Here is a 12479-nt window from a genome sequence, read left to right as displayed (position 1 = left end):
TTGTACTTTGAGTGGACTTTTAAAATCCATTACGATTTGTAACATTGTACATCAGTTTTTTATTCAAGTTACGTAGTTCTTAAGTATTGATACATTTCACTATATAATATCAAAATATCTATTTTTAATATTACTAGAAAAAGGTTTTAGCATTGTGTTAGTAGGTGGAGGAGGGACAGTAAAATATCCTTCAGACTTAGGAGGCACTTTGAGACTGAAAATGAAGCAAACCACCCCATACTATTCACACAGTTTATTCAGGGTAACTTACTGACAAGGGGGGGTTGGGCACACAAATGATTCAGGTATGATGCAGGTAATCTCTGTCCAATCTGGACCTTAATCCCTAACTTTTATAGAGTGAGGCACATGGAGGTGAGTTCAAAGGGTAGTCATCTCAAGTGACACCATTTATGCACCAGTCATCTCAACCAGTCATTGAAAGTGGAGCCTCTGTGTGCTGAGATCAGAATAAGCCCTCTCACCTTCCTGTCAGGGTATACATTAACCTCCATGGGTCCTGGAACATGTGGCACTGAGGGAGGTCTTTGCATGGGCATGAACAAGATGGAGAGCCAAAAATGGAGTCAGTCAACACTCCTACACACTGGGAAGTGAGACTCATGGTGAGAGACTCCTTCTATGTGATGAGAGACACACATCTCCCAGAATTTTCATTTTTGCTAAAAACTTAAATTTTTTCATTGGCACACTTACTCTCAATGGTTTTATTTGAAATGACACAATTGCTTCATTCATTTTCAAGAAAATGTTTGCCGAGTACTCAAATCTGAATGAATAGTTCGATGTTTTTCCTTCAGATGAAAATGTTTTTCCTTCAGTTCACAACTCTAACAATAGCACATGTGTTTTTCCTCACAACCAGTATCCTACTTCACTGTGGCCGCAGGAGCACTCCATGTGTATTTCTCATTCAGTTGCATTGATGTGTACTTTAAAAAAAAGATGTGTTTAAAAGTTGAGATATGGGCCCCTGCGTGGCTCAGTGGGTTAAGCCCCTGCCTTCGGCTTGGGTCATGATATCAGGGTCCTGGGATCAAGCCCCACATCAGGCTCTCTGCTCAGCAAGGAGCCTGTTTCTTCCTCTGTCTCTTTCTCTGCCTGACTCTCTGCCTACTTGTGATCTCTGTCTGTCAAATAAATAAATAAAAATCTTAAAAAAAAGTTGAGATATAATAAAATTATTATTTTTTCCTCCTTTCTGGTGGACAATTTTAAGGTGCAGCTGCCTTGATTCACGCTGAGCTGCCATCAGTTTTGCCCCCCCCCCCCTTTTTTGCGTTATCACTGCAAATTTCAATGCAGAGGAGAGGCAAGTAGCCTCTAAATATTATTGAGTGAATAGTTTTCAGGTGTGGAAAGGTATTGAAAAAGTTTGGAAGGACCCTTGAAAAGGTCTTCAGCTCTTTAGAGTCTCAGACCACATTTTGAAAAGTCTTCATCCTTATGTTTCCTTTATATGAAGCTTAATTTACCCCTAGGAACTAATTTGCACGTCTCTCTCCCTTCGTGAACGGAATTTCCCGACTTTGGAAAAGTCAGGAAAATACAATTTTATTGTATTGGCTTGTAATATACATAGTACCCTTAGGGGTTGTGCAAGTGCTATTATACTAAGTCAAGCTGGTTGCTTAATAGTAATTCAGTTTGCTCTGTAGTATCTGTCCTCCTTTTAAGTACTGGCAGCTACCAACCCATCATTTCTAACCATTTTCCTAGTTCTTCTCTTAGAAAGTTCTGGGCATTGCAAAAGAAATCAGTTTACCACTATGAGTGTTTTTTCACTGGTTTAATTTGATAAATTCTCTCCTGAAGGTGCACCTATGCTTTTCCTTGAAAACAAAGTTGTTGTTTGCTTAGTGAGACATTTTCCTCTCTTCCCACTTGGAGGGTTGTATCTTGCTTACTTTAGGGGAATTGTTTTATTCTGGAGGCTTATGCTGCTGGACGTCTATCTACCACGTGGAAGGAGTTACTGTATTGTGTATGTCCTATCATTTGAATGCCTGAAATCTTCTTAATTTCTAGGTGATCTTTGGAAGAAGAGCTGTCAGCTGATTTTGGAAGGTTTTATTAATCTTTTTAGCAGTGGCTTCATGGCTCTAGGTCTATACAGCATAAAGTGATGCAGCGTGCCCAGCAAAACAGAGGACAAATGAGATGCAAACTTAATTTTGAATTCGTATGGTGGACAAATTAACCGGACAACTACAAAATCTGCTTTTCTCTAAATACTCTGTCAGTAGATAGAAAACGTGATGAAGTGAATGGAATGGTTGATGTATATCTAACTAGAAATAAAAGTGGTCAAGGCTCAATGTCACCTTATAATTGTGGATCTTTATTTACTGTGTTTAGGTCTTTGTATATTACTCTAAAAAGTCTGTAACATCCATACTCTGGGAGATGTCCCTCTTAAGGTTTCATGGTTAATGCTGAAGTGATGCTTACATATTGATGCTTTAAAATTATTTGAGGTCATTTTTCTCTTGAAAAATCTTTTTAGGGAAGATGAATAGCCCAATTAAGTGTTAAAGTCAGTGGAAATGTTATTACCAATAATAGCATGCATTCAAGCAGCTATTATTTTTAAAATCTTACCACATTTTCTTGAACATTTTGCCATGAATGCCTGATTATTTTTCTGCCTCCATTTTAAATTTTTTAATTTTTATAATTTTTTTATTATGTTACTAGTCACCATACAGCACACCTTAGATTTTGATGTCAATGATTTTTAAAAAAAGATTTATCTATTCATTTGAGAGAGAAAGAGAGTGCATGCATGTGTGTGCAGGGGGAGGAGAAGAGGAAAAGGGAGAGAATCTCCAGCAGACTCCCCACCAAGTGCACAGCCCAACATGGGGCTTAAACCCATGACCCTGAGCTCACGACCTGAACCAAAATCAAGAGTTGTACACTCAGCTGACTGAGCCATCCAGGCACCACAATGCCTCTGACCATTTTAAAAAATAATTTGTCTTTTATTGTTTGCTTTATTATTTATTGATAATGAACTTAATTTTGTAGAATTATTTTAGAGTACAGAAAAGTTACAGAGGTATAGAGGTTTCCCATATATTACACATTCTGTTTCCTCTGTTATTAACATGACAATATTGGATTGAATAGTGACCCCAAAGAGCTATATTTAAGTCCTAACCCACAGTACCTGTGCATGTGACCTTATTTGAAAATAGGGATTTTGCACATGAACAGACACTTCTCCAAAGAAGACATACAAATGGCTAACAGACATATGAAAAAATGTTCATCATCATTAGCCATCAGGGAGATTCAAATCAAAACCACATTTAGATTAAAAAAAAAAAAAGAAAATAGGGTCTCTGCAGATATAATTCAGGATTTTGGGATGAATCCTGGATTTAGAGTGGGCCCTAAATCCAATAGGACAGGGTCCTTATAAGAGGAAAATGCCACTTGAACGCACAGGGAAGAACATGTGACAGCAGAGGCAGAGATTAGAATGACGCAGCTGCAAGCTAAGGAATGCAAAGGACAACCACTTCAAGCTCGAAAGAGGGAGGAAAAGATCATTTCCTAGAGCTTTCAGAGGAGCATGGACCTTCCTAAAACATGACTTAGGACTTCTAGTCTCCAGAGCAGTGACAGAGTACATTTCTGTTAGTTTAAACCACCCAGTGGTAATTTGTTATGGCAGCCTTAGGAGACTAATACAATTGACAGTATCATGACCCCGTATTTATACATTATTATTAACTAAGGTCCATACTTCATTCGGATTTCTTTAGTTTTTATATAATGTCCGTTTTCTGTTCCAGGATCACATCCAGTTGTCATGTTTAGTTGCCTTAGGTTTCTCTTGGCTGTGACAGTTTCTGACACTTTGGGGGAGTAGTGGTCAGATATTTTGTAGAATGTCCTCCAGTTGGGATTTGCCCGATGCGATTTTGAAATTAAGACAGCCAAGGTAAAGTGCCATTTTGATCACATCATATGAAAGGTACAAATTATCAACCTGTGTTATTACTTCTGATGTTAATGATCTAAGGTAGTGTTTGCCAAGTTTCTTCTTCATGTAGTCTCCCTTTCTCTCCGTTTCCATATTGCAGTCTTTGGAATATGGAGTTGTGCTCTACCTTCCTGAGGGTAGAGTATAACAAAAAATTTAATCTGTATTTGTACAGATTTGTCTATTCTTATATTCATTCAATTATTTGTATCAGTATGACTTATGGATGGCTATGTTGTACTTCAAATTATATTCTAATAATACTTTATTACTATTATTATTATTATTGTTTTGCTAACATATTTTGAGCTTTGGTTATTAAGAGTTCCTTCAGTTGGCTCCTAGGTCTCTTCTTTTTTTTTTTTTTTTGAGATTTTATTTACTTGACAGACAGAGATCATAAGTAGGCAGAGAGGCAGGCAGAGAGAGAGGAGAGAGGAGGAAGCAGGCTCCCTGCTGAGCAGAGAGCCCGATGTGGGGGATCGATCCCAGGGCCCTGAGATCATGACCTGAGCCGAAAGCAGAGGCTTTAACCCACTGAGCCACCCAGGCGCCCCCCTACGTCTCTTCTAACATATCCCATTATTGTGGGATTTTAAAATATATCTTTATTTTTTAATACTTTTTAATACTTTTTTTCAAAAACAGGTTCAGAGAAAGTCAATTACCGTATGGTTTCACTTACTTGTGGAACATAAGGAATAGCCTGGAGGACGTTAGGAGAAGGGAAAAATGAAGGGGGAGAAGTCATGGGAGATGAACCACGAGAGACTACGGACTCTGGGAAACAAACTGAGGGTTTTAGAAGGGAGGGGGTCGGGGAGAGGTGAGCCTGGTGATGGGTATTAAAGAGGGCACAGATTGCATGGAGCAGTAGGTGTTATATGCGAACATGAATTATACACTACATCAAAAATTAATGATGTACTGAATGGCAACTAACATAACACAATTAAAAAAAAAACCCAAAACAAAAATAAACAAAAAAAACAGGCTCTTCTTATGTATTTCCTGCCCTAGTCCATAGACTCAGCCAATTATATAAGAAACCCTAGTTGCCTTTATTGGAGAATGTGATTAGAAAGTAAGATCTAGGCATTAGGTGTGCTTGTTGGTACCAGGCCTCCTCAGCTGACACAGCAAGGAAATATGTTTGGTATAACTCCTGTAAATATTTCTATATGTAACCATCTGTGTCTAAATTAAGTTAAGTAAGACTTTGTACTAATGTCTTCAACTCTAATCCATTACCACATGATCATTCCAACCTCCTCCCTTGCTTTTCTCTAACCTCCAATCCAATAGCGATAGCCCTGGCTTCTACCGTCTTCCATCTAATTTACTTAACTGTTCAATTCCAGTAGAGAAGTATCAGAATTATTAACCCACATTTCTGTGAGATACAATTTCACAACTAAATTCAGTGTTATGTACAATTTCTTTTGCCTTTACTCTTATAAACTATATTCTTTTCCAAAGCTACTAAGGTCAACAACTCTCCCCCCAGCCCCTTCAGTGAGGTTGTTTCATACATTTCTAATACAGTTAGATTGTGTTGTTACATTCTGCATTCTACCCTGGGATTCCTCTTGATTTCCTAAATGATTTTTTAAAATTTACATACATAGGGGCGCCTGGGTGGCTCAGTGGGTTAATGCCTCTGCCTTTGGCTCAGGTCATGATCCCGGGTCCTGGGATCAAGCTGCGCATCGGGCTCTCTGCTCATCGGGGAGCCTGCTTCCTCCTCTCTCTCTGCCTGCTTCTCTGCCTACTTGTGATCTCTGTCTCTCAAATAAATAAATAAAATCTTCAAAAAAAAATTTACATACATAAAGTTTCTCTCTTTGAGCTCCAAAGTTCAGTAAGTTTTGATAAATGCATGTTATACAGCCACAATTCCAGTATCAAATAGAATATTTTAACCTCCCATGGGGTGACTGGGTGGCTCAGTGGGTTAAGCCGCTGCCTTTGGCTCAGGTCATGATCCCAGGGTCCTGGGATCGAGTCCCGCATCGGGCTCTCTGCTCAGCAGGGAGCCTGCTTCCCTCTCTCTCTCTGCCTGCCTCTCTGTCTACTTGTGATCTCTGTCTGTCAAATAAACAAATAAAATCTTAAAAAAAAAAGAATAACTTCACCTCCCTAAAAATTCACCTATGCCTGACTAAGTTTTATTTTGAAAAAGTTTGAATAAACAAACAATTATAGAAACCAAACTAACGTACACTTGGGGGCACTTCATCAAGAACTGATGCTTTTTGTCATACTTGTTTTAGATTTTTAAAGTAAACCTGAAAAATAAGTCCTTTTGTACTTTTTTCTAATTCTTTTTCTCTTCTTCCCTACTTAAGAGCAGTTACTGTTATAATTCCGGTCTTCTTCGTCCATGATTTTATACTTTAATAGATATATTTGTGACACTAAACAATAAATACTGTAGTTCTGTGTGTTCTAGAGATAGTTATATAAGGGACACTATTTTGTTTCCATCTTTCTAAAACTTCCTTATTATGCTGTCAATATTAGGCTTCTAAGATCCATCTATGGTTTGTAATTTTGGGGCTTGAATAGCCCTATAGTATTAGTTATATGACTATGTCATATTTTATTCATCTGTTTTTCTATTAATGGACATTTAGATTGAGCTTTGTTTTTTGCTGTTTCATAGCTATATTAATTTTTTAAAAGATTTTATTTATTCATTTTACAGATAGATATCACAAGAATTTCAGAGGCTGTGGAACCAATCAATTCACTATCTGGGCCACTAGAAATACTTTTGATAGGAGTTTGGGTTTTTAAACTACAGATTGTTTGTTAGTTTCTAATAGACTTATTTTATTTTCAAAGGTGTCTGCTTATCCAGGATGTACGAAGTTGTTTTGGAGTCTAACTTCACCCAAATTCTCTGCCCCAGTATCTGTTATGAAGGAAACTCTGTATCCAGAATACGAGGTAACATGCAGAATGACTTTTCTTTGTTGTTGTTTAATAATTAAATGGTGTAATTGATCATGACATTAAATTTTACTGGATAGTTTTATGGAAATTGTCAGACAACTATTGGCATAATTAAGAATGACTAGATGGTACTATAGTATTATACTTAATCTGTATTACTTTAGCCAGTCAAGAAAATTGTTCTGTTTCCTTTTTGAAAAAATATTTTACTTGACTGAAGTTCCAAGATATATAAGATCTTCATGTCATTGGTTTTTAAAGTGAACTTTTAGTTAATTTAATGTTAAAAAAAGCTCAATATCACCCAATATGATTATCACTGTTTTTTTCTTCCTTCCTTAAACAGTGTTTTCTCTCAGTTTATGGTATAGTGATTATTTTAAAACTTAGAAAAATCAAGAGATGAAAACCAAGTTCACCTTTTATTGGTGAAGAATTTCTGCAAGGTGATTATGGCCTACTTTTTGGGCCATTTTCTTTTATGGCTAAAATTTTTTCTTCCTCTTCCTTCTTTTCTCTCCCCTCTTTCTTTTTCCTTTTTATTTTTTTTTCCTCTTAAAACAGTTCTGTGATGAACATTATTGTGCATAATCTTTTAATGGTACTTAGGGTTATTTTATATGCATGGGATTTAAGGCAGCTTACTAAAACTCATATTAGAAAACAATAAAACAAGTAGTTGAGGAAGTCATAGGCAGAATATGAGAAAGTTAATAGTGTAATAGAGTCAAAGGCAAAATTAAATTAAAAATTTCTGTCCATATATGCTGTTGCTTGAAATGGAAAATCAATTTACCTCTTGCCTTCCTTGCAACCAAGGCATGGATGGAATCACATTCATATTTGACCTATTCTGAATGTTAATATTGAAGCATCTTTACATTTTTTAGATTACCTGGTCATGGTGTATTATGCTTAAATATTATGTTGAATTCTTTTCGGCAATATTTTATTTTTAATATATATTCATGGTAAAATATGTATGTAATATCATTTATTTCCTTCACTGAATCCTCCTACTAGGCTTATTCTTGCTTCAAAAAGTTAATTGGGTAGCATTTCATTTTTTAAAAATACTCTGAAATTAATATAACATAGAAATAATCTAGAAAATTTGGAACAAGTCAGTGGAACATTTGAACCATTTGCGAAGGTAATTGGTTGACAATTAGAATTTTTTCTTTTCTATATTACACTGTATGTCAACTAACTAGAATTTAAAAAAAAACTTAAAAGAAAAAAAAAGAATCCTGTGCTTAGCTTATTGAAACTACACTGAGTATAATATGCTTTCAAGTATATCTTCATTATGATGTAAATGTTTGCAAACGTATGTACAGAAGAATATTGGAATAATTTATGCTTAACTCATTGAAAAAAAGCATTTTTTCTTTTCTAATTTTTGGGTTGTTCAGTTTTTTTTATTTGTTTTATTTTTAATTTTTATTTTATTTTATTTCTTATATATATTTTATTTCAGTATAGTTAACATACAATGTTATATTGGTTTCAATTGTACAATACAGTGATTTAACAATTCTATACATTACTCAATGTCATCATAATAAATAATATATATATTATTTAATATATATATTATATAATTTATATAGATAGATATAATAAACATACTCTTTAATCCCCATCACCTGTTTCACCCTCCTCCAAAGAGCAGGGACCCGACTGTGCCTTGGATCACAGTTTAAGGTAAACCCAAACTGAAAGCTCAGGTTTTCAGTCAGCTTCCCTGCTCCGATACCTGACAGCTCTGCCACACTCAGACTCCCCCAATCTTTCTGTGACCCTGCGGGATGTGAGACCACAATGTCCCCGCGAGGGCTCCACCCCCATTTAGACTCTGGAGTAATGTCCCTCACTGGAGCAAATTTCTAAAGTTCTGATTTTGTGCTTCATTGCTCTGCTGCTTGCCGGGAGTCGCTGCCCACTCCCCCACCCGGTTTATCTTCCCATGGCTTCAAATTCACTTCTCTGCATGTCCTACCTTTCAGGAAGTGGTCGATTTTTTATTCCTAGAATTGATGCTCTTCTTCTCTTCTATCTCCTGTTGCGCTTGTAGGTGTTCAGAATGGTTTGATAACTATCTAGCTGAACTCCTGGGATCTGATGTCATTTCATTCTGCTACTCCTCCGCCATCTTGCTCTCTTCATCTTTTGTTTGATCTATAAAACACTGTGTATGTAGGGACACCTGGCTGGCTCAGTTGGAAGAGGATGCAACTCTTGCTCTTGGAGTTGTGCATTTAAGCTCCGTTGGATGTAGAGATTACTAAAAAATAAATAAACTTAAAAAAATAAAAATAAAAAACACTGTTGGGGATTTTTAGCAATTGAGTCTTACCTATTTCATCACGTGTTACCAGTAGTTCTTTTATGTGATTAGAAGCTGTTTTATCCTTATTATGAATTTAGTAAGGTTTTATGGTTTTTATGAATTCTGTCTCATCAATTTTAAATGACCAACTTTGGCTCTTTTAATGCTGGAATTCTATTGTAATATGGCTAGCCTTGTGTTCTTTTCTCTTTGTATTCAGGAATATTTCCATTATAATCCTTTGCTGTTTTTCTTTGTTTTTATTTGGTTTCAGAGGAGCTGTGTAAGTGGTATATGGTTAATTTGGTCTACTACTACTACTATTTACTACTACTGCTACTACTACTACTACTTATTATTATTATTATTAATTTGTGGTTTCTATCTTTTAAAAATTTTATTTATTTATTCTCCCTCTTGTTAAACCACTACTAATTTCTTTAGCAATATTATTGCTTTTGCTGTTCTGAGTGACAAGGCCAATTAAAATTACTTAAGAACTTGCACAAGTAATATATTAATACTTAAGTGGAGAAAAAATTCAAATGATACAGCTGTACATGACATAGAGAGCACTCCCTACCTTGAATGCTGTCCCTTCCCAGTTCTCTTCTCTCTGAAGTTTACTAATATTAAGTGCAGTGTGTATATCCTTTCAGACATTTTTTTCATTTATGTAATGCAAGTGTGGGGAAATTAATGTTTTTACATGTGTGGAATAATATAATATATATTATTCTGCATCTTGAGTTTTTTTGCTTAAAACATACTTCGATTCGCATTTATTATTTACTATGAGCCAGCCACTGTGCCAGCCACTTCATGTGTATTATCTCATTTGACTCTCCTACGAACCCAGAGAGGTACTAATTATGTCCCCATTCAGAAAAAGTCCCCTTTTTCCCATTTGTTCTGTTACCCGTTTTTCTTACTTCTTCCTGGTGCTAAAAGCCACTAACCCAGTTTTAAAGGGTATATTAATTATTCACTGCTGCAAATCAAATTATCCCCAAATTTAGCAGTTTAAAACAGCAAACTATTATTATCACAAAAAAGTTTCCAAGGATCTGGAATCCACAGTTTCTAGACTAACTGGGAGGTTCTGGCTCAATCTCTCTACGTGGTTTTAGTTAGGATCTCAGCTGAGGCTGCATCATAAAGAACAAACAAAAAACAAAAGAAAGACAACCTTCCCACAAACCATATGGGCACATATATCTTTGTATACATATGTATATTTTTCTATTTAGAATTCTTGGTCAAAGTACATGTGTAATTTAAGTCTTGAACAGTTGTGTATATTTGCATTTCCTTTACTTAAGTATAGCTTAAACCTTTTATTTATTTGAGAAGATAATGTTTTTTTGGGAAAAATATGTAGTGGGCTAAAATGAAAAGGTTCATAATGTAAAGTATATAAAAGATTGCCTTAGTGTAAGATTGGTGAATACTAATTTGCAGAAGTAGGTATGGCATCCATGCAAATGTGATGCTCCCATCTCCTTCAAGAATCTGTTGACATAAGCATACTTGACTGCCAGCCTCCAGCTGCTGTCTTGTAGATCTATCAAGGCATTCAGTCTAAGGTCATTTTCCCTCTGGGCTTCTCCTAGTCAATGAGTGAGCACAAGAGGTTTGCTAGAGGTGACCCATACCTCCTTGATGTGGGATTGTTTCAACAGGAGGCTTTGGCTCAGGAACTTTCCATCTGTCTGGCTGAATCTCAGAACTGCTTTGTGATCTGAAGCTCTTCCTTCTCACTCCTTCCTCTATCTTCCCCTTTCACAGGTGTCAGACTACATCATGGTCTGAAGGTTTCCTACAACTTCCTCTCTCTGTAGCCTCCACTGGTTGTATCTTCTTCTAATGGAAATGGCCCAGCTGGGGGGCAATACAAGTAATATGAAATATTATTCATTATACTGTAAAGAGTGCAATATTTTCCAAACCCTATGTTTATAAAGTAGAAGCATGTATTTTTCTCTGTTTGTATTTAGAAAATGTGAGTACAGGGAATTGAGAGTAGACAGAAGTTTCTGAACAGAAATAAGAATCATAGCAGGACTAAAATTGGTTTATAATTGGGAGTGGTTATAGCTGGTGGTGATGGAGTAACCCATTAGAAAGATGGTCCAAAAGTAAGTCCCTGCTGGTGGTTATTCATACCTAAGGTCTAGAGGAAAAAAGATCCAAAAGGACTTTCTGGCATAAAAAGATGGCCCAGGACACTTTTCATGCATCCCAACTGGAACCAGACTTTTGTTCAAAGAATCCTTTGTTCAAAATTTCCTTTGAATGGGAAATGGTATGTAGATACAAAGGTTTGTGTAGCCTATGTTCTAAAGGTAAATTTACCATGTTTATATATATTGTGATTACTGGTGTTTTTAATTTTATCTTGACATATTATTCATGTTTTTTTTATTGACACTGCCTTTGTTTGTTTTATTCTTTTATTATTTTTCTTAATTTAACTTTTGTTGTTCCTTTTTTTAAAAAAATCGGTGGTCTAAATACAATATACTCTGGTTTTATTTTTACTTTTTCAACTATTTTGATAAATTGTGTTTTATTATCCCTATTTTGGAAGTATATATACTATTTCTTATTCTTATGGTGGTTTCCCTAAATAGACATCTTTAACTTACAATCTTATGTTCATCAGTACCTTTGTGGTCTTCCAGGAAAATACAATGACTTTAAAACCTTTCAATTCCATTTACCCCTTCTTGACTTGATATGTTTTTATTTCATTATATTTTTAGATCTTTATCTTTAAGAACCCTCAATACATTGTTGTTATCATTTTATACAATATTTCTTGTATTTTTATCCATAAGCTTATCCCTTTTTTTCTTTTCTTTTTTTCCCCCTAGCATTTCAGAACATTGTCTGAAGTCATTTTATTTTTTGCCTAAAACATATACTTTAGAATTTGTTTTAAGAGAAGTGGGAAGTCTGCAATTAGTGAAAATATTGATTTTTCTGTTTCAAATGTCTTTAATTAGCTCATTCTTGAGAGAGATTATACCTCTCTCAAGATGTATGTATGTATGATGTATCTTACATATGTATGTATGATGTGTCTTGAAGATAGTTTATTTTAGCACACTAATGATATTCTAATATTCTTCACCACCCACTGTTGCTGTTGGGAAATAAGTATTTTTTTTT

The 12479-nt window shown here is 35.4% G+C and overlaps 1 protein-coding gene across 7 annotated transcripts in view; it reads left to right on the top strand.

The window, feature by feature from the left end:
- The window catches only part of TTC6 (tetratricopeptide repeat domain 6), a 222677-nt gene that overhangs the window by 133095 nt on the left and 77103 nt on the right, over positions 1–12479 (top strand). For all 7 annotated transcript variants that reach the window (XM_082737772.1, XM_082737774.1, XM_082737775.1 and 4 more), the window contains exon 8: positions 6863–6967. In XM_082737772.1, the coding sequence (XP_082593898.1) occupies positions 6863–6967 (105 nt within the window). The remainder of the gene's footprint in view (positions 1–6862; positions 6968–12479) is intronic.

This window comes from Mustela nivalis, assembly GCF_964662115.1.
Source record: "Mustela nivalis genome assembly, chromosome: 6".
In the NCBI taxonomy this organism is placed as follows: domain Eukaryota; kingdom Metazoa; phylum Chordata; class Mammalia; order Carnivora; family Mustelidae; genus Mustela; species Mustela nivalis.
The sequence above is the reverse complement of the archived record's forward strand: the minus strand, read 5'-3'. Positions and strand labels throughout refer to the sequence as shown.